General features: G+C 50.8%; 3 protein-coding genes across 3 annotated transcripts in view; 2 read left to right on the top strand and 1 right to left on the bottom strand.

Moving 5' to 3' along the window:
- Positions 1-12,114, top strand: part of LOC100908364 (mitochondrial iron transporter mitoferrin) — a 14,178-nt gene extending 2,064 nt beyond the window's left edge. Inside the window, exons 2-7 of the mRNA XM_018639666.1 lie at positions 226-451; positions 1,408-1,640; positions 10,685-10,909; positions 11,003-11,158; positions 11,334-11,480; positions 11,998-12,114. Coding sequence (XP_018495182.1) covers positions 226-451; positions 1,408-1,640; positions 10,685-10,909; positions 11,003-11,158; positions 11,334-11,426 — 933 coding nt within the window. The 3' untranslated portion in view covers positions 11,427-11,480; positions 11,998-12,114. The remainder of the gene's footprint in view (positions 1-225; positions 452-1,407; positions 1,641-10,684; positions 10,910-11,002; positions 11,159-11,333; positions 11,481-11,997) is intronic.
- On the bottom strand, positions 3,452-4,602 carry LOC100908508 (cuticle protein 8). The gene is made up of 2 exons (XM_003743632.2): positions 4,540-4,602; positions 3,452-4,189 (listed from the first exon to the last, which is right to left on the bottom strand). Exons 1-2 carry the CDS (start codon positions 4,549-4,551, stop codon positions 3,503-3,505), a joined length of 699 nt encoding a protein of 232 aa, XP_003743680.1. The 5' UTR covers positions 4,552-4,602; the 3' UTR covers positions 3,452-3,502.
- An 8,570-nt stretch (positions 12,115-20,684) lies between the features above and the next one.
- LOC100908223 (histidine-rich protein PFHRP-II) lies at positions 20,685-22,736 on the top strand. Its single transcript, XM_018639672.1, has 4 exons — positions 20,685-20,734; positions 21,167-21,278; positions 21,382-21,470; positions 22,079-22,736. Exons 2-4 carry the CDS (start codon positions 21,180-21,182, stop codon positions 22,515-22,517), a joined length of 627 nt encoding a protein of 208 aa, XP_018495188.1. The 5' UTR covers positions 20,685-20,734; positions 21,167-21,179; the 3' UTR covers positions 22,518-22,736.
- Positions 22,737-22,742: the final 6 nt, after the last annotated feature.

Here is a 22,742-nt window from a genome sequence, read left to right as displayed (position 1 = left end):
TCGCGAGTTTCTTGTCGGCCTCTCGAGAGAGACTTACGGATAGGGGAGCTCAATCAAAGTCCCGATTCGGAAATGCGATGCAGATGCAAGATTAGTGCAGGCCTGAGCATGCCTCCAGAAGTCGACGGCGAATTTGATGGCCGGGACTGAATTCGGATATTTTCTCCTGAGAAGACTCTCGCGATCGCCGTCCTCATTGAGTATAATACTTTCTTTCTCTTACAGACCCGGTTGCAGTCCTTACGACCGATCGCTGGCGCTCGGTATACAGGCGTCACGGATGCCTTATACAAGATGATACGATACGAAGGTGCTCTCCGACCTGTTAGAGGAATATCCGCTGTTGTCGTGGGGTCAGGACCCGCTCACGCGCTTTATTTTAGTGCTTACGAGAAATTGAAACGTCAATTGAGTGGGACGGAAAACGGCGCGAGAAGTCCTATCAGTCAGTGTGAGTGTTGAGTTCTCGTTGTCTGCATGTGATTCTGACCCTCTACAATCTGACGAAGCGTACAGAGGAAGAATGTTTGCCAATGATTTTTCCATTCTGTCACCATGCGAGAGATGTCATACCTCACTGTGTCCCCCCCCTCGGGAGTAAGTCTCATTCAAGGCTGCTTCGCCTTATCAAGAGAGTCATTCGTCTTTATTATTCCCCCAGCTTCGATGCTTGGCTGCCATGATGCGCAGGTGGTGTTAAGATACCCCTGTATCACTCGGGAAGAAATAACTAGTCCAGTGCCGCGGCTGTCGTTTGCCGCTTCAACTCTGTTCAGCTACCCGATTCAGACTCTATCAAACTCTTCCGCATCTTAGAAAATTCAAGTTCATGAAAAGTTATCCCGAACACAGGCTATCAAAATAGATTCAGATGAAAAGATAGATGATAAACTCATCGCCTCTCCGATACTCGCTCCAGGCGAGCATCGAAGGGGGGAGACGGGTACTCGAACGGAATTTCTGAATGTTATCAAAGAACCGGATAAGGATTCCCCGGTCTTCATCACTGTATTTCTCGCGGCTGCCGTTTCCATTGTTACAATCCAAATACAAACTTCATGAGACCTTGAATCAACGCAGTGGGCAGTTTTTTTGTCGGAATTCCCGGGAGGAGTTCTCGAAGCTTTGACGCTGTTAGAGCTGAGACGCTCGCGGGGGGAAGAAGGAGAGACCTCCGTAAACTTCGAAGGAGGAAGAGCACTTTGCGTTCGATCCTCCGCATCTCTCGGAGAATTCTTGATTGGGTGTCTTTGGGAAAGCCCAGATTTTTCCCTCTGTATCGGTGGCCGGTGAGAACGGCGTCATCTGTCTCGTTCGAGCTCTCATTATTTCGAGTCAGCAAGGCCACGGAGTTGTATTGTAGATGTGCGGAGCTGGTTTAAAACTTCGAATTCTGTTAATTTCCAGGTTTAGCAGGAGGATTGGCAACATTGATGCATGACTCTGTGATGAACCCAGCCGAAGTAGTCAAGCAAAGAATGCAGATGTACAACTCCCCGTACAAGAGCTGCACCGACTGCCTTGCGCACGTCTGGCGCTCCGAAGGCGTCAAGGCTTTCTATAGGTCTTTCACAACTCAACTGTCGATGAACATACCCTTCCAATGCGTGCATTTTGTTACATATGAATTCCTCACGGAGGTAAGTCACTGATTATGTTCTTACACCTCTCGTTTGCAAGCGTTTCCTCCGACCTGACAAAACGTGGTTTGCTCGATTCTCTTCGACGACGAGGAGCTCACGAATACTCCCCGCATTCTGCGGCTCGACGACGCTACGCCCATTGTCGAATGGGAGATTCTCTCCTGCTCAAGAGTTTTTCTCAAAGCGCGTCGGTCGACAAGCGCGTTGACATGAAATCATATTTTTGTCATGAACGGATCGTATTCGCTTTAAGGACACGTCCAGTGGATAATGGCGCTCATAATCGTCTAAGGGCTTTACCGCGTCGTCGACGCGCCTTGGTCGCGAGCGTCTGATTCTGATTTTTTTGGATAGAAATCTGCGCCGAGAAATCGGGAAGGTCCTTTTCGGTAGATATCTGAGGGCGGGGCTTGGATTAGCGATAGATTAACGACCGACTGAGCTTTCGCTCAAAAAGTACGCCGCCTGTCAGACGATTGGGGATATCGATGTATATTCTGCACCTTTCTTTCGCCAGATTCTGACGAAATAGATTCTTGAACGGCATAATAGTCGCTGAAAAAGGCGGAAATTCCGACGTAAGAGAATCTCGCCCAGATCGAGACTCTTACTCGGCAGAAGGCTCTCTTCGATACGCCGAAAAATTCTGGAAGAGAACACTGTCGTTCGTCAATCTGCTCTCCAAAGAAAATTCTCTCCCTGGATATGGTTCACCGAGACTCCGTATCGAATTGAGCGTTTTTCCGCAGTGCTGATTTCATTTTCATTCCTCAATCGTTTCGTCCGACCGAATCCGTTGAGAGAGATTCGTCGTCTCCATACGCAGTGATAGCGTCGCGTCGATCAGGAACTGTGAAATCGGACTTCGGTGGACCTATACGATACGGATATTCTATTCAGGCGGGACGGAATAGCAGACGGTGCCTCCATTAATGATGTGTTTCTTCTGGCCGTCGGCGGCTACCGTTCGGGATCGAGCCATGCCCCGGATATAATCTTTGCAGAATTCAACTTATATTAAGCAATCCCTAGGCTTGAACGCGCCGTTTGGATCGCGGTTTCAAGTCAAGCTCCTGCAAGAAGTTCCGTGTGATATTACTGATAAAGGTAGTCCCAAAAAATTCCGTGGCGTGATTTCCCCGATAATTTCTTACTGTACTGCCGATGTGAATGAGCGTACAGAAAGGCGGCCCCAAAGGCACCGGAGGCCGACTTTCCGCTCAATGGCATCGGTTCTTGTGCAAGGGACGAAAATCCGGCAGGAAGCGATCGGCACTGGACCGAGAAGCGTTTAACCGTGGCGAATTTGAAACCGATAGATTCCGAGCATCCACGAATGATTGTTGTTGTTGTCATAATCTGAGACTCTTGATCCGCGTCGTCTATTGAAGCCTCGGGATTGTTCCTCATTTCTCACTTGACGAGGACCTACGGTCCGACGAGAGAGGGAGAATACGCTCACCGAATCATGAGAACATCCTCGATGTCCGACGGGATAAGGTACCCTCAGGAATTGAGGCGCGTCGCTCGAGGGGGTAACTCGTTGCTATTGCCGCCTTTGTCTCGATTATCGAATGAATTGAATAGTCGTTCCCAAAACACCCATCAGCTGAATCCGTTGGCTTCTGTGTCGCTGAAAGTGAATGGTATACGGTTCGCATGACCGTTCGCGATTCCGAGTCATTTACCGACGATTCGTTGCTGGTGACAGTCCCGGAGACTCGTCGTCGTTGGTAAGCTAGAACGCAGAACGACTGATGTGGAACTAGCTCGGGGCTGGAGGTGAAAAGCGATTTGTTCCGTTACAATAAATATGTTTATTAGCCGACTTAATCCTTTCACACATTGCGCGAACGCGCCTAGGCTTTCCTATGAACAACGGGTCCTGTGTACAGAGCTGCTGCCGGAGCTGAAGGAGCTGTTCCCGGCTCGTTAGTGTTAATAGTTGCCCGGAATCCGCCGTGATCCGCAACGTAGTCGACTCGGCGAGAGATTCCGTAAACGTCCGTGAACGAGTATGAGCCCTTCTTGAAATTGTTGGCGTCGCCTTGCTCTTGTCTTGATTGACGGTTGCCGTGCTCGTCCACAGACTGGTATCCGAAAGAATACGACTGTGGGGCATATACTTGTTCTGGAACTGCAGCAGCATAATACTGGGGCGCGACTTTTGGAGCAAATGCGGGCGCCGCAACGAGCGGAGCTGCCGCGATGGGTGCTGCATACGCGGGTCGGTAAACTGGGGCCGCTGAATATCGCGGGACCGAGAGTATCGGTGATGCAGCTCGTGACACCGCGAGAGACGCGGGGTAGGCTCCATGCGTGGGATTCGGAGCACTATGCCGAGACAGTTTGGAAACTCGGCTTCCGTAACTCGTCGGGGCACTCGTGACGATCCCGTTAGGCATCGAGGCGGCGTAGCCCAAGGCCAATTCTTGGGCGGCTTTCGCGATGGGCACTGTGGGTCCGTAGACGAGTCGACTCGGCACCGGAAATTGACGAAGCTGGGCTTCCACCGCCACGGCGGCGAAGCACAGGGGAACCACGAGCTAAAAGTTGGAAAAGTTTTGATTTACCGTACTCGAATCCGAATAAATCATTGAATACGCGGGGGATTTGAGGTGGACGAGCGGACCTCCTTCCCCTGAGACCTGATTGTTTTATCGATCAGTTTATCAATCGGAGGTGTATCGATTCTTTGGACGTGACAGATCGAGTACGTGACTCTTCTGCGCCATCGGAAGAGACATTTTGAAGTATCCGCTTAAGGGACAAGCACCGAGAGAACACTTGGAATGCACGGCACTGAACTGAATACACTCGCACGGAACTAAGATTCGGAACTCTAAATTCAATATTGCGGATATCCCCGAGCCTTCACTATTCAATCAAAACACACCTTACTAAACATTTCACTTCGATGATTCCGCGCGCCGATGCAAATTCGAAGTTGGTCTGTCTCCTCAATGGTGGGGAGTTGCGCCGGACCGCCGCGTTATAAGCTGCCCTCGCCCCCCGTAGAAGGTCGACGGAGGGATTCCCCGATTCTGGATTCGTTGCACCGATCTTGAAGGAGGCAGCTTATGAGCGGACCGACGGCCAGACCGAAACATAGCTCGGAGCGCAAGCGTTTTCCGGAACTCGAACGTTGACGGATAGACGAAAGACTTCGTTTGTCCGTGTGATTGATGCGTTTTTGGGTGACGACGATCTCAGACAGCCTTCCTTTGTCCAATCCACACTTTCATTATATATTAGCGGCTCAATTTAGTTCAGAATTGGTCGAACGCGTGAAAACCACGCGTTGCACTCTACCAGAAATCCGGACCGGGTGGGGTCGCAACAAAACTATCCTTTCTGTTTTGCGAAATGCTTGCGGTCTTGACCACCGGAGGCTGTGATCGATGCCGGCATTCTCTTATGAGCGGCATCCGTCAATTGACGATTGCGACGTCGGGGTCGGGGACAGTTTATTGAAGATTATGGAGGAAGATAGAAAGGCTCATTTTTTTATTCGAAAAAAATCTCCGATGGCTCGTGGTAAGAAAACTGACCGCATTGTCACAGCCGCTTGTCGCATGAAAGACTTCTATCGGATGATTATAAGAAACGTCAAGCGAGTTCGGCAGCGCGCGCGGCGGATCGCAGAACTCCGTAAGAATCGAGGTGGGTGTCGAGTAACGTACGTCGGGGCCGTACGGAGCTGGGTGTTTTTCTGGAATGGTGTGAGGATAACGAAAAGATAGCATCCTTTGAAGACGGGGCATCCTATTGTTGGCCGTGGGTCGCTTCGAGCTGTTGCCTCTATGTTATGCGATAGATAGACAGATGGAGAGCAATAAATTGAGAATTTATTTCTGGCTGTCCGAGTGAGCGGTGCTGTCCCGTATGTTGGTCAGCTCCGAAGGTGATTCTCGTCGGTATCGTTGAATTCCCCGTTGGAGCGTCAAGGAGACGAACTAGCGCGCTCACCCTTCGACGGTCTGAAACCCGCATGGGCTAGACATTCTAGTGGGAATTTTCGTTCCGGCGGACCTCCGTATGTCGAGGGATTCCGAGCAAAACCTTCCGGAGGACTGGGCTCGCGTCTCAGAGGGGTGTGGTGACGCGCGTTCGACTGATGAATGTCGCTTGACGCCTCTGTGAGGGCGTTGTCTGAAACCCCGAGTAATTGTTGTAACTTATGGAGCTAGAGTGCGTGCACTATTGTCCGTCCGAGCACCCGTATATCTCCGTCGTCCGTATGCCTCTGGCGGCCATGTTTCGTAGCTTGTCTCTGAACGCTGATCCATGTCATCGGCTTCACCGTGACCGCGGGTAGACTCTCCCGCGATCCCTCATGCAAGGAAAATCCGTCACTGTTCTCCGATGTCGGAGAATCCCCCCTGGCGCTGCGCGGTCTAGAGCCGGTGCTCTCGGATGTGATTCCACGGAGTAGAAATTCGCGCAGCCGATTTCTAATCAAATTACCGCTGCTGTTCAGCCCTTAGAATTTTCACGGACTCCTGTTTTCGGTACAGTCCAAATCTAGCGGTGAAACCATTCAGGTGTGAAGGATTTAGACCCGCGTCTCTCAATCGACGATCCTTCGGGGGTGGCGGCGAATTTTTCGCTCAATCGTTCCGAGTAAGCCTTCGGACACAGCAACCGTCGGAACTAGGATGTTCCGAGAAAACGTGGAACCACTCTCGAGAGGTTTACAAACTTTTCAAGTGAAGGGAACAAGCCGCGCTGCGAACCGGCGATTGAAGTAACGCGATTAGAATGTAGCTCTGTTTTAGAGCAAATAAAGCACTCTTTCGCGAATCACTCGAGTGAAGTCCGTCGATGGCGGGTCGACAAACCACGTCGACTTCGGCTGTAAGCTCATCTCTGCATGGATTTCGGCTTCGGGATCCAGGTCTTCGATATTTATCTACGTACATGTTGTATAGCGCGCGGAACGCCGTGGATTTAGCCAAAACCGATCAGATCTAACGGCATCGAGGCGAGCCGCCATGTATACACCCGTCCGCCCGCACGGCGGCTTGTCGAACGGAGGTATTTTGCGGAAATCAAGACACCAAATGGAATAAACGTAATTTGCAAAAGGAAAATTTCTGGACGCACCCTTAGATCTGACAGCGAACATTTTGCTTAGCCGCTGTTTTGGAAGCATGTTGTGTCATAGGCCTTCCTTGAGGAGGGACCAAGGACCAATTCCATTGTACTTCGCTGAGAAAGTCATTTTTCTGTGAGACTCGAGGAACTGAGCATCTGAAGATGACGGCATATCGAAAAGTACCTACATGAATGGATAATCTGGATGGTGAAGATCAGGTCAGCATTGAACTCATGCAGTCGGTGATCGATCGAGGGTTGCCATTGTACGAGAACGCGCGTAATCTTCATGAAAAGCATTGTTTTAACCCTCTTGTTTCGGTTTGTCCGGCTGGGATGTCGACCATGTGTCCGCAGTCGTCGTTTTCTCCCAGCCGCGAACGAAACAGCCATTGTGCTGAATACACTGCATGGAAAGGAAATGTTCTCGTCCATGAAATGGTGTCCCTTCCGCCTTGTGGAGCACCACCGAGAAACCCGGCTGTTTATTCAAGCGCGTATCCGATCCGTTATCATCACGAGTATGTGAATAGCCTCGGGTTCCCTCCGAGAAGAGCTCGCCCCCGAGTCAATCAAATCGATTTCTTGTGTGTTGATCGAACGCTGACGGCTCTGCTACCTCACCGGCAGTTTCATGATGTCGAGTTCCCTGATTCTGTATCTCTGACGAAATCCGTGTTATGATCGTCCGATAAATCATGCACGAAATTCCCTGTCGCGGAAAGAAGCCGAAAACAAGGAGGTTTGACACATTATTCTCTCCAGCCGAAAGTCATCGTGAGTCGCCCCCTCCCGTTGCATTTTTCGACCATTCTTCTAGACAGACGACCCACAGAACGTTTAACTCAAAATCTCTGGCATAGAAGGTCAACGTTCTCCACCGGTTGTTTATTGATTGGTCACCTGACCGTACGAATGCGGGCGAAATAGCGACATGCAAGCGAACAAGCGAATTCCAATATTCTACGCGAGTTTCTCCCGATTTTATCGGCATCAGTTCAGCTCTTCTGATAGCGAAAGAAAAACTGTTGTTCGTTGAAGGTTTCGCTAAACACTAGTAATGCGCCCCTGTGCTTCCGTGACGTTGGTCGAAGTTTATGGATTCGTTGAGTTTGTCTGAATTCGCTGATGCGACGATGGATTCGATAAAAATTTCTCAGGGACCGTCCGCTCTCCTGACTCGAGGCAACTCCGCAGCAGAAGTCGGAGGAGAGCACTGGTGAGCTTGCTCGAAAACTTACGTCACGCGCTTTCAACACCAGGGGCGAAAAGAATAGGCCACATGGCGAACGGGCAGGCAGACCGGCCGGCTTCGGAAACAAGCGTGTCTTTTATCGGAACCATTCGGAAATTTTCTGGAAGTAACAGGTTTTTTTCTCGTCGTAAAAGATTCACTTCCATGAATCTTTGCGTTGCCGTAATCTATTCCCGTTGTGAAGTTCGCTGAGGCTCTGACGGCGGGAGAAGGAGGAGGTTTTCGCATCATGTCTAACGGATTCCGTTTCGCAAGCCTAATCCGTCTCTTTCATTTGGTTTCCTTCGGCTGTCGTGAGTGTCTCGAACCTTTCACTTTTCTCGGTCCCTCAAGCGAGAGGTGGACAGATGGAGTAGTGGCTCGATGTGCGATGCCAACCCGACTAAATTATCGATGGCTTCGGGACAGGAAAGCGACAACGTCGAGAACAAACCCGATCACAGGAGTCCTTGTTTAGCGCCAAGTAAGGGTCGTGAAAATATATCAATCGCGAGAAATTGTTGACGCGAACGAGCTGTTCGTCATGCGTCAGCGTCAACGAGCAACGGAAACGGAAAGATACGTTTTCTGTGCTGGCCTTCTGGGGCGAATCCGCCCAGAGTTTCTGCAATTATAACATCACAGTGCTCATTTGAACACGGCGGAACGATCACCCTTAGGCGTGGTGTGTGACTGCTGGTTCGCGTCCCGCTTTGGGAACTTTGTCCGTTATTTTTCTCTCCGAACAGTGCAATTAAAAGCAATAATTCGAGAGCGATCATGAGAGAGGCGTCATCGACTCTCCCCCAAAGCTCTTGCGAATCCATCGACATTTTCTCGCCTTCTGTGAAGGGTTCTTGAATCGATCAAAGCAGAAAAAAATACAGATCTACGATACTAAGACGTGGAGATCTATTGTTTGTGCATTCGGATGTCAAGAGTGTGATGAGCGATCATTCGGACGATAGAGAATTTTCTGTTCTCTGCTAAATTTACAATCCGAAAGAGAAATACTGGAAATCGCGATTGTTACGTCGGACGATAATGTCGAGACGCTATCGCCCGGAAGCTGTCCGAATGCCCGAGGCATCGGACCGCCGGTACATGCGGCGACAAATTAACGACGAAAGCTTCGAATTACCCTTGTGCTGTTGAATCATATGCCAGATAGAGGGTCAAAAAAAGACATTATCCACGGAGACGCTCATTTATCCTCGGGTACCCAAATAGCTCGCAGGACTTTCGCGCATTCGGTTTCATATTTCGGGAATTCATACGGTTGCATGGCATCGGAGTTTTTGTGGATGTTCTATTCACGCAGGCTAAGGAGATATTTTCGATTGAGCTGATATTGGCGGTTCTCGACTCTCGACGTTTCTCCCTCAATCCTCGTGATGAAGAAATCGTGGGCGAGTCCGATGTTTACTTCGATGTCCAACCAAGGTGCTGTCAAGGTGGTTCAGCGGTATAGCTGCTCGCATCCCGACCTTTGGGCTTGGTTAGCATCGAATGGTAACAAGTCGAGAAGAGGACCGTAGACCGGGGGTATCTCCACTCAATACGGGCATCGATAGTGGGAGTCGATCAGATGATTATTCTGCGCGCTGCTCATACCGATCAAGCGGATAAGCTCGCGTCGGGAGCTCGATTACGCAGCCAGGCCCAATGGAATGGCATTCATGAAAACCTAGGGGGATCTGCTCCCCCACTGGAACAGGCTCCGCAGTGACCGGAATTCGGATACTATCGCCGACTCCGACTTCGGAGCCGTCTCTCGGGAGCGACGACGGGGGCTCCCAATGCTGTTCGCACCACTTGACGTTGGCTCTCAGTCCTGATGTCCCGTCCACTCAGCCGTTGCTCCGCCGGAATCCATCAAGAGACTCCAAGTTGGATTTCGGACCTTGAAACAAATAGATGGTCAGCGACACGTCCCGGATTAAACTTGATATTTCGGCGGGGGAATAACCAAGCTCAGTTCAGACATTCGTCAGCCAGGCCGTCTGCGTCATGCTGACCCTCCAAGATCGACGATCGTCCGACTAGATTCGGTGCTGTGCCCTGTGCGGCATTCGAGGATCGAGGGGTCTCGTTCAGAGAATTCGGAATCGTTCGAAGCGATCCTCCGATTGCGAGATCCTTGAGGAATTTTCGTTCCTCCCTGTTTTCGAAAATTTCCGCGGGACAGGCTGGGATGCGGGATTCTCAGCTCGGTTTGGACAAAATCGGGGGGAAGATAGCTCATTTGTCGTACGTTGACCATGGGTATACCCCGTGCCGGGTTTCTGATTTTCGCCCTCCTGCCTTTTTCTCTATTTACTTTTCGAAGAATATTTGTCCGGAACGAAGCGGATCCAATCCAATATATTCCAATGCAGGAGGTCACAGAAAGATGACCGGTAGTTACATCGTCCCGCGCCGAACCCTCATTCCGCTTTTACATTTTTCAACAGCGACAGTCTTGAGAAGCGGCAGGGGGCGATTTCTGCCCGTGAAATAGAGCTGTTTGAATTAGTGTTTGTCCACGGACACCGCTGTCGAAGATTGAGCACCCATCACAATTCCGGGCTAGCCGACGCTATTGTCAAAAAACAGGAGCTGTTCCGCATGTCCGGATGTCCTCATAATACGGTTCCTGAGACCACAGTCTGACTTTGCGGACTGATTGAGCTGTCCCAGAAGATTAATCGAATGACTGTTCTCCTTGCAGTGGACGAATCCCTCGCGGACCTACAATCCGTCGGCACACATGATCAGCGGCGCAGCGGCAGGAGCACTTGCCGCTGCTTTCACGACACCGCTGGACGTGTGCAAAACCCTCCTCAATACTCAGGAGGTGACGATGCTCGAGGCAACGAAACAATCGCGGATCCGTGGTCTCTGGCACGCGGCGTCGACAATCCATTTATGCTGCGGATTGCCGGGTTTCGTCAGAGTGAGTTATCTAGAGCAATACGCCAAAGACTCCGATAGTCGAATTGAGTGATAAGCGGTTCCATTTCTAAATCTGCGTTTTCGCTTCTTCCAGGGTCTCCAAGCCAGAGTGATGTACCAGATGCCGTCGACTGCCATCGCATGGTCAACATACGAGCTTTTCAAATACTTGCTTCATGAGCGACACCACGTTGTGGTAATGCCTGTTGTCGCCGTGACAGCTAAAGTCGAACCCTCCGGAGCTCTCGATGTAAGCATTCCCTTAGGCTTCCGGAAGCACCATATCCCAAAAAATTGTCCTGTCATGCATCCGATCCGGGCGAGAACTCTCCTCCCCCCTATTGGAGCCCTGCGCTCGATGAAGAGCTCCAACTAGGCATGTAATCCCTCGTCAATCAGCGGAGTGATGTCAATGTTTGTTACAGCGAAACAAACCGCTTGATTCGGGGGTAAGGCGAGAGACAAACACATGTGAGAAGCTGCCACTCCCCGAGAGCACTCGAAGTCCTGGCGGCTAATTCCTTAAGTAGAGTTTCGTAATTGGGTCTCCTGTCAGAAGATGTTCACATTTGGTAATTATCTCGCTGGGATCTCCACGCCTCTCTCTTTTGTCGTCGTCTGAAAGTTCCTTTCGGCAATCGTCTGATCGACTGCGATCGCTTGTACCGGGAGGGATTTTGCCAGTCCCATCCCATGACCTCCGAAGCTCATTCTTGATCCGAGTCCTCTTGTGTTCTGCGAGGGAATTCCGCTCGAGATGCGCGAAACTGTACGGTCAGCCATGCATGTGAGAAATTCAATGATTACACTCCCACCGTCCGAAGCGCTATCATAAACTCATTGACCGTTGAGAAGAAGAGGAAGATGGTTCCCGATTCATGATCACCATTCGGACGTTCTTTGCGCGGAACGATTACGACACGGGGTTTCGAGATTGGGCTATCGATTCCGGAAGCTATGGGGATCCGCATCCTTAATTCAGGGAACGCGAATCGAACTCATGCATCCTCCGCCGCTTATCACGGCGTTCGACTCACACTCACACGAATCGAACGAGAAGTCCCATTCTCACGATGTTCTCCGTCTCAGTTTCAGAGCAGCAAAGAAGAAGTGGCAGCAAACCTGTAACCCTACGGGTTCAGTCTACGCTGATGATCTCGCTTTGAGAGCAGAGCATCAATGTCGTTTACGTGTGAGGTGTGACCCCAGAGTCAGGAATGAGGTCTTCCGGAGAGCTGCACAACTGGCAGCGAGCGAAATCTTAGCATTAGGAGCAGCAGTTTCAGCAGTCAACAGGAGTAGCGAAGATTCGCGGAGAGCGAAAGAGAAACCTCCCGGAGTACACGAAGTACCTCGGCAGCAACACCAATTTATTCGATATCGACGTTCATAGACGGGATTATTCGTCGGACTGGGAAAGACCGCGGGACCACGCGGGAATTACCTTGTAGCTCGGAGCTTCATGCCTCAAAGAGGCTCTGGGTCGGTAACCCAACGATGTAACATCGGGATACATACTGAAAACATCCGGTGCGAGACTATACGTTAGCATACCTTAAATTCATAGCGACGTGTTCATCCGAAGCACAATAATTTATTGCTTTCGATTTGAAAACAGGGACTATCCCTCACTCTGCTCCCCGAGAGGGTCCTCGTTGCGAAACCGACCCAGCAGTAGCTGCCGCGCTGCTCTATCCAGGAGCGTGAGACGCCTGTAACGCATGTGAAAAATTGTACGAGAAATTTCGCGATATACGCATTGGGTGGTACATTCCATCGAAATTTTCAGCGGAGAATTTATCGGAGTATCCGTGGTTAATATTGATTGATTGAATCCACATTGGCGAATGCTAGATCTCAAAATCTGTTTCACGAAACGGAACCGGGGACGAAAGCACTCGTCTCGTTTTTTGGGTTGCTCAATGCGGAGTACTCGCACTCGACCACGTATCGGCGGATTGAATTCCTGGCAAAGCCCGACTCGCCTCTTTTCCCTCGGATAGTTCATGAATTTTTTCTTCATTTACCCGTATCGTAATCCCGTCTGATTTTCTCGATGAAGTAATAGTAACAACAAGAAGACCACCAACAAGAACGCAAACAACCACGACATCAAGAAGGGTGATTTTGAAGATGATGACGAATGGTATCGACAAGGAAAGACGGCAAAATTCTAATTCAGGTGTGCATGCTTGAAGTTCTTTGTGTATCGGTGGAACACCACACACAAGGCGACTTGCGGCGAACGAATATCGGAGCGATATCAACAGAGAGACTGTAATTTAGATCACTAGAAGAACGAATCCCTTGAGCGATGGTTTCCTGACGGAGACCTGCGACAACGCCAACGGCAGCAGCGACCGAGGAACGACGCAGGCTGAGCGTCTCACGATCACTCTATCGGACGCGGGAATAGGTTTCAAATTGTTTCGCAATAGCAACAAATGTTGAGGCTGAGAGAGAGAGAGGAAAAGAGAGACAACGATTTGTTAAGCTGGCCCGCTATAGGACTATCTATTTAAAATGTTCGAAGTTGAATTATGTGCTCTTCCCTCGGAGTTGATCGCCGAGAAACGACCTCTCGCAGACCTGGCATCGACGAGCGACCAGCGGACCAACCGACAAACGAAGGCACAGTCAAAGCTCGGGATCTCAGTCAGATCAGTTCATCTTCAATAATTAAAACAATCTATCAATGTGATTGATTCAACTTGTCTGTCGGGAGTTGTAGATTATTTTGTTGTAAATAAACATTATCTCTGTTGATCGAAACTGTTCGGTGGCTCTTTTATGGGCGCAAGCCCACGGCTGCTACGGTAGGTGCTCTAAATTTCCATTCGATCCACATTCACTCCAGGGGTTGGTGGAAGAGAGAACCAGATCATACGTGTCGTGTGAATTCCAAGCATCGACGATTCCGGGATCCAGCAAGGTCAGGGCGGGATATCGGAATCTTTCGAATCCGTACATTTCCTCGACCTGTCTCTGAGTGGACTCTTGCCAATTGCAATCGATTCGATTCTCCAGTCTATCCATCGACCTGGAGCACCGTCATCATCATTCTGCACATACCAGAATGGATCGAGATGGCTTCTGTGGAGTCAGCGCCATGTTCTTGTTCCTTCGCTGCACTACGGAGGGAGTGTTTTCATTGTATTGCTCCAATCGGCCACGGTCATTTGGGCGAAAAGTCTAAAGGGCGCAAGCTCCAATTGCGCGCAGTGCCATTTGGGCGCAGTGCCATTTGGGCGCAATGCCATTTGGGCGAATTCTATTTGGGCGCAACTGCCAATTGGGCGAATTCTACTTGGGCGCAACCGCCAATTGGGCGAAAAGTCATTTGGGCGCGAAGATCATCGGAGAGATACCTCGAGAGTGATTCGTGTTTTAATATGGTAGACGCAGAGATTGACTCCTTCGGAGCTTCAGCCATGCCGTCCAGCAGCCGAATAGGCTGGTCGACGAAGATTGTCTTCCCGCATCTATGAACATCCCACTCGACGAGAATGGATAATCGTAGGCAATTATCTCGGGACGAGACCTCTATTGCCTTCGAGAGGGGCATCGAGGATGTGCCCGCTGTGCGCAGTGACGAGTGGATGTCTCGTGAATGAGAGTCGGAGAGACTTAAACAATAATGACCGCCGTGTGATCGAAATTCGAACGATTCTGAGTCGCCGTGATCATCGTTCCTTGACGCTCGAATTTGTTTTGTGATCCGTCGTGGAATTTCATCGAATAAAAATGGCTTCGAATATCACCAAGACTCAGAAAGGGCGTGAAAAGCTTATTCACGGAGGCTGGATGTACGTCCGGGACCGTGTGATAGGCGGAGGAAGTGTCCAGAGTTGGCGGTGCATGTATAAGAACGCTTCTTGTCCGTGCCGCGCTAGAGCGTACACCTCTATTGAGCCGGGGGAGGTCGTCAGTACGAAAGGGTCACACACGGATCCGGTCGACCCTTCGGGAGTCGAGACCACGGAAGTCCGAGAAGCCATGAAGCGACGCTGTTGTTGTTGTTGTTGTTTTGTTTATTGATGGAACTGCAAGTTATACACTGCTGAAGTTCACATATTAAAAAAAATGTACATGGAAGTAATTAACAAGGTCGAGCAGAATAAGTAAGTGCTCCTATAAAACAACCTGGCCGCTGAGAATGCGGCTCGATAACACCCAACTAAATCTTTTAGCTGATCGAATGTCTCGGAGGTCTCTCGGCAGTGACTGCCAGGCGGCAGGGAGCCTGGAGAAAATCGACTGACCGCCAAGAACAGTCTTGGTCCTTGGGGCCTCAAATACCGTTGGTCTGCGAGTGGGTCGCAACGGGATTACGGCGTCGAGTGGCGGGGAGATGTCATCGGGAGCTCTCCCAAAATTGACCCTATGGGCCATTGAAGCAACTGCAAGCAATGCAAGTTGCCGGACGTTGAGGAGATCGTACTTCGAGTACAGATCTGAAACCGACTCGGAGCGACGTCTACCAAACATGGCTCGCAACGCGGTATTCTGCAGGACCTGAACGGACCTAATCGTTCCCTTGCGGGCTCCGCCCCAGACCGAGATGCCATAGCGAAGAACCGGGAGGAAACAGGCCTTGTAGACATTTAGGAGACCGCTGATAGGGACGCCCGCCGATCTAAGGCGGCGTAGGGCGGGCTGTGAAGAAACAAGTGAACCACCATCGTCGGTGATGCCCTCAGCGTTTCTCATGGCTTCGAGAGCAACTCTCGGACGACTCCCGGAGCGCTCGGTCATAGCGAGGATGATAAACCGCCTCATGAACGCCATTTCAAACACTCCGGCAAACGAATCTAGGAGTTCCATAGTAATTCCAGAACACTACCGCGAATATGAATTCGAGCCCGGACGATTCGAGAATTCCGTCGTAGCTGACAGCGGTGGAGGAGATGTCGACCGCATAATCATTTTCGGAAGAGAGTCCACCAGAGAGTGGATAGGCTTAGTCCAGAAGCTATTCGTCGATGGGATCAGTCTTTCCCCACCGACTTTTTCTCAGGTACTTATAGCTCGCAAGGGTCGACCCAGGGAAGCGGTTTCCGCTAAGGAGGATCCCTTGTGGATCGCTTCATTCTGGCCAATCCATTCAGCTCCCATTGACCGCCCTCCAGATTTTCGTGGTGCTATCCGAACGGTCACAGTTTGTCCTCCCGGTCGCGTACGCGCGGCTTCCGAACAAGACCGCTGAAACTTACACGAGGGCGCTGAGTCTCCTGAAGAACGCGTGGCCGGCTCTGAGTGAGTCCTCTTTCCGTGGTGATGGACTTCGAAAGAGCTGTCATGAACGCCGTGGGCAGCGTTTTCTCATCCGATACGAGGATGGATGGCTGTTTCTCCCACCTCGTGAAGAACATCAAGCTCAAGCTGGCGGGAGAAGGGCTTATGAGTCGGTAAGACCCGTTCACTGAGCTGATCGATGAATGGATGAATGGATCGACTGGACATGCCGAAGGATTTCATATGCTCGTTTCGATTTCTATTCGAATCTTGGAGAGAGGACTCCTCTGATCCGGCTCGCCAGCTCCAGCCCTAATTCCATCATAGCACCCTCTCAATCTTCTTCCCCGATAATGCTTTCAACAGGTATAGTAATGACGAAGAATTCGCGCTCAACGCGAGGATGATCGCTTTCTGATTTTAGAGATCGTGCGGGACTTTTCGAACAGGACTCACGTGGAGTATCTGATGGGTATCGCGCACAACTTCTTCATGGAGTCGTAACTTGTGGTTCGACAAGTTCTGCTCGTCTTCGTAAAAAGATGCGTAATTTAAAATTGACGAGATTAAGCATCAGTCCGCCGTGTGCCAACAAAGTTGGTGGCATATGTCGCCTATGGCAATGAAAACGAGAATACGATAAGCCAAGAGTAAACTTCCGGACGCTGCGCCGAGGAGCGCATTCACAAGGTGTTTTCATTCTTGCGATCACCAGGTCCTGTTTCCCGTCGATTTCCCATGAGTGATCAGCTTCCTCCCATGAGAGATCCTACCGATTCGGCGCCCAAATGGCATTTCGCCCAAATGGGATTCGCCAAAATAGGTTTTCGCCCAAATGACATTTCGCCCAACTGGAGCTCGCGCCCTCTTGACTTTTCGCCTAAATGGCCTGTACCGGCTTCAATCAAGCTCATTCATGTCGATCGAGCTATATCGATGGCGTTTTTCATCATGTGATCGACTCCCCGGGGGGATGGCGTCCGTAGTCCGTAGTACACTCGACTACGAACCTCGTTGCAGCGAATACTCGAGCGCACCTTTCGATCCGCTTTCACCTCGAGGGATTGGGAAGTACACGCTAGTCTAACAAAAAGTAGCTTTCCCTTACCGTCTTATGACATGGGGATCCGTTTCGAGGGTGTTCGTCGCACCGAACTTCGCCGAGCTCTATTTCTGGTGTTCGGAATGACGGCTTTGGGGGTCAGAAGATCAAGCGCCTGAAGCTGCATGAGTTCACCGCGACTCCCACATTCTAAGGAGGTATTTACCCTCAGATTCAAAGCAGGTAGTTTTCGTGGTTTGTTCAGAAAAGATCTTGATAAATGATATCGCAGGAGACACTGCGAAGAGAGACCGAGCTTGGATACAGGCTCTCAGACAAGGAAGCTCACGAAACTTTCCTTTCCCTGAAAGACTTTTCTGCTTGATCCAGCGAACCAGAGTCAGAAGGAGCTTTATCTACCAAGCGACTTTGGGAAATCGGCTCGGGCCCTCTCGGAGCATTTCCTCTCCCGACCACAAAGATCGCTGTCATATCGGAACAATCTCGCTCTCGGGCACGCGTTCCGTAGAGAATTGAGCATCGGCTCTTTTGTGCTGCATTGGGCCGATCGAAGGGTTGGGGGAAGCAGAAAGCCCACACCCATGGTTGTCCTCGATGAGAATCTTCAACGGAAGACAGATGATCTCGTCGGATGAACAAAATCAGCTGCGGAGGCAAGGGCAGAATTTCGTTCTTCCTAATCGCCGGAATTCGCCGCTGTCTTTCCCGAACGGGTACGGGAGGCAGATCGAGGCCGAATTTCGCGGGAGGCTCGAGTTCCAGAAAGCTCCCTTAATCTCTCGCCAAGACTGGGATTTCTCTCCACTGACGAGTCATTGATAGCTCGACTTTCCACTCGGATCTCAGGCGATGGAGCCAGAGTCTCCTACGAAAAACTCGTCACGCGGGGATTTATCAGAGTTCAGAGCGGCGGCAAAAATAACGGATCGGTCAGCTTGTCGGAAGTTGTCATGCGTCGCGCCAGTCGGCTCTCTTGTCCGCTTACCTACAATCAGCGAACGACGAGGACCGTGCGGGGAAAAGTGTGTCCTGTTTTGGGAAGAATCGGATCGTGAACACAATTTGCCGCCGGACGTCCGCCCTAATTTCGAGCGGAGCATTTCTGAGCGTTCTGGGAGTGAAAAACCAACTCCCAAGACGAAATCGGGAAGCTCCGAAATGAGTTTGACCTTCATTTTCGTTCTGCTCTGAAGCTGGCCTGATTTTCCAGCTAGATAATTATTTTCAGGGACTCTGAATGGAAGGAGCCACCGAAGATAGGTACAAGACTCGTTGGACGGAATTCGTGAGGTGTATCCATCGTTACAGTAATCAAGATCATTGCGCTATGGATGATGATGATGATGATCAAGAAAGCATAGATTAGTTATTTATAACGGGAAAGCGACTTCCGCCGCGGCGTCAGCAGATAACCCCAGATAACCCGATCGATATAAACGGCAACGAACACGCCGTCTTCGGATGCGGACGCTGAATAAGACGCTGTGACAAGCTTCGTCAGTCAAAGGGCACGCACGATCGGTCCATGTGGGGCGGCTTCCTTCTCCACACATTTCAAATTTGATCAGCGGTGGAGCTGATCTAGACTGACCCAATTGCTCATTACGAAATGGGGCTTCAGATCCACCATACCCCCGTCGTAACTCATTCGATCTCTCGGAGTTCGCTGCCGAAACTGGAGGCGCTTTTTCTCCCCGGCTGGCATGGGACCACGAAAAACACTGCGCTCGTCTCGATCTGAGGAGAAGGTCACGAAAATAAAGCTTCCAACTTGATCTCATCGATCCCTCAATTAATTACGGCTCCTGGCATCAGACCGATTTTCTTATTTGACAAGATCATTTCTGGATAATCGTATCCTCATACCAGAAATATTATCGAGAGGGACACGGACAGTGAATAATTTCCCCAAAGTTATGAAAAGGGAGCTATCCGTAGTTTTCGTAGGGAGCGACCAATTGTCGCATCTTGAGCCCCAACCCTCGACCATACCACGGTAAATACGGCGATACTATTCGACTTCAGATCTGCTGAGACCGCGCCGCTCAGCCGTCGAGCTTACGCAACGATTCTCCGAACAGCTGTCGCGCATCGAAAAATGATAAACGTTCCTCGAGCGGGAACTCGGAGTGAACAGTCTCCATCCATCCAGAATATCCATCTCCATCTCGGACGCGCTCTACTTCTTGGAGACTCCAGTCATGCACGGCGTAGATCGCAAAGCTGAAGATATCGTAGTTATACGCTTGACCGACATCATTCCCCGTCGACAACCCTGAGATGGATCTGAAGGACGGACGAATGAGATGATAAAACATTCGATACATACCTAGAGAAGTCTCAGACCCCATGCTCTCATCTTCGATAGTGACAGATATCCGAGCAATCAAAAGGAATAAACTAGACAAGTTACGATCTGACGTTCTTCCAGTCGTAGTGTTCCTCGCCGAGCCGGCGACGTGAACTCCCAACAGATCGCTCGTGAGTCTGATCTCATTGGTCTGGCAGCCCATTCATTAGTTGAATGAGACTTGCGGAATGCGAAATTCCGTCTCGGGGCGAAAACAGGAGAAGTCTGCCGCGCGAGCGGTCGTACCCCCCGCGTTGCCGATAGATTCTCATCTGCGGGTGAATGTTCCGGATTCGCTAGACAAGGAGGATCGTTCCGTTTTTCATGAAGACTTCGACGGAGGAAAGCGAATTAGGGGGAAAACTTACGATGGCAGTTGAACGAGGCAACTTCCCCGTCAGATTTCAATTCCAATCGATGATTTTCTGATCCATGGGACAACTCGATCAGGCAGCTAGCCACCGAATTCTCCGGGAACTGCCCTGACAAGGATGGGAATATTTTCAGGATCGGAAGAGCGTTGGTCTATCTTACATGGGGTCCAGTGAGAACGGGAGCAGAAGAGACCCCGACTCGTCCCGCAAGCAATGTCGGTCAGCGAGATCCCTTGCCCCGCTGCGAGCTAGGATTGGGAGCCGCCAACCCACTATTACTACTGACGGACCAGAAGATGGAGCCTCGTCGGTGTCCGAACTCTTTGGATGATCCGACGTGCTGACCTTGACCTTCTGCCGGATAGAGAGGGAATCCAGAAGAATACTGTGAGCTCGACGACCGAGCTTGGATCGCGTACACTTCGTCCGTCATTAGAAACATAAAATCGTTTCCGAGCTTTCCGTCACGAAGCGTGTTGCGTTATTCTCTCGTGTGTGCGTTGCCTTGCAGACAGACGGCTATTCACGTAAAATCCGCCGTCTACAGACAGCTTGTGGATCGACGCGATTGGCCCCTAAAGGGTCGTCGCGAACAACCCATGGCTGGCATCCGAAACCGCCGTGCGTCGAACTGAAGCGGCGTATTCGGAAGTCGCCATTGGATGATCGACGCACAGAACTGAGTGAAAGCGATCACGTGCTTCTTCTCGCGCGATCCTTAAAATGGCACCAAATCCGGGATATTGTCAGTGTTGTACGGCATCGTCGTCGTGGCCTGTCATCGTTCGTCCTGGTGGTAGTAGTGTACGTAGTGACTTCGTAAATGAGTTGAGGAGTACAAAGGAGATCTACGAGCCCGACCCGTGACATTTCCGGAGCTTGGAGACCTCTGTGTGTGACCTCAAGCCTGTGTCTCTGATTTAAAAGCATTTACACGTTCCTCACTCCGCCGTGAGGAATTCGCAAGTCGATGTCTCTTTCGGTCTCCCACGGCTAGAGGCACTGTCTCTGACGAACGCCTGGGAGGCTTCATGAATTTAACCGTGGAATTGAAAAGTATCTACAGCACACTGAGGAATAACATCCTACCCCACTCGTCCTCGTTCTCGGTTCAACTACGGCTTCTGTTTATTATTCGGAAGCCTTTGCATTGAGGAACTGAGGGGTGGCGGGCTCGGAATCGACACTCGGGAAAGCCACGTGTTGTCACGCGTACTCAAAGGGTTTTCCTTGCAGCTCACCGTCTGCAATGCGTCCAGTCAATTTGTTTTTCGCGTCCGTTGTCCTTTTGGCCTGTCATGTGTCCGCCTTCGGCCACCATAAGTTGATCCGACTCATCCTGGCGAAGGTACGCAACTGTCGCTCTCCGAGAAGAGGGCAGCCGTATGACAACTTCATATATTTCCGTCCGGTTCGCGTGCCGTAACCGTAGCCATCGCGTATATTTACAGAGCATCATGAAAACCCCGCTCCACATCCCGTTGCCTCTACCGATCCCAATTGTGGCCCACAAGAAGAAGCACCATACCCACGTCCATGAGTGAGTAGTACCATGAGATGCCACTACTTCGTCTCTGCCTCGGAGTGGAAAACACTACCCGCGGGCCGTGAGAGTCTTTTCGAGCTGTGAACGACCGCATGGGGTCCGGGGACCTGCCCGTAGTATTTACCAATTCGCGTGACCCGAATAGTGTAATACGGCAGGGATGTTCCACGACGAGTGGATCGAGAATGTCGCTCCGACTGACATCGTCCCACACCCTCTCCGCAGCCAATCTCTGTGAACAGCTCCCTTTTTTTTCTGAGCACAAGATCCATTCCAACGCACAATTCCATCTAGCAGTACACGCTGATGATGTTTTCGATTTGGCTTTGCATCGATTCAGCGGAATCCATGCCGGATATTGTCAATCAGGAAGCCTGTGCCCTGGTCAGCAATTCGATTCAAACAACTCGTTTCCTCTGCTCGGCGAGACCTTCATGCTTTGCGGAACCTCCGCGAAACCGCAGAACCTCGCCCCAGGGCTCTCGTCATATAGTCCATACTCAAAGAGTCGATTCGGAATCCGGAATCCCATCTATGGGCAGCGGTGTCTGAATCTTGATTTTCCATATTGCACGTGAGTGAGGTCGACTGGCTTTTTGCAGGTTGCACAAGTTCCACGGCCATCATCACGGACACCACCATGGGCACCATGGACATCACGATTTCCTCGATCACCATCACGACCATCACGACCATCTCGATCACCACGGTCACCACCACCACGAGGCGATGTTCTCGGAGCCCATAGGATTCGGGCATGGTCTCAAGGGTCATTTTGGAGACGTTGATTTCGGAGGTAATCACGATCTTGAGGCCCCTATCGAAGACTTCGGTCATAACGACTTCGGGCACGATGCTCCCATTCTCGATCATGGCCTGAGTGCCGACTTCGGTGGCGACGCCGGTCACGGCAAACTCGATATGGGCTTGGATGCGCCTCTCGATGCGGCCGACTCCATATCTCATCTTCCCGCAGATTTCGGACATTTCGGAGGAGGTCATGGCGATCTCCTCGACGCGGCATCCCTGAAGAAACATTAGTGGGAGGAATTTTCGTGGAAAAAAGAAATTGTGTCTCGTCGTGCGTGAGGACTCTGAGGAAAGTTCAAGCAAGTTTGCAAACAATCCGGCGTCGGTCGCAGGACTTCTGGTCGCCGGAAACTTCCCTGGAGGAGGAAATTATTTATGTGTGTGCTCAGTGCTCAGTAATGTTAGTAATGTTTGTCTGGAAATCGTTCCCATCGAATAAATGTGTCCTTATATCCG

This window comes from Galendromus occidentalis, unplaced genomic scaffold (genome assembly GCF_000255335.2).
Source record: "Galendromus occidentalis unplaced genomic scaffold, Mocc_1.1 scf7180000077450, whole genome shotgun sequence".
NCBI lineage: Eukaryota > Metazoa > Arthropoda > Arachnida > Mesostigmata > Phytoseiidae > Galendromus > Galendromus occidentalis.
Note: the sequence above shows the minus strand (reverse complement) of the source record. Positions and strands in the feature narration are given on the sequence as shown.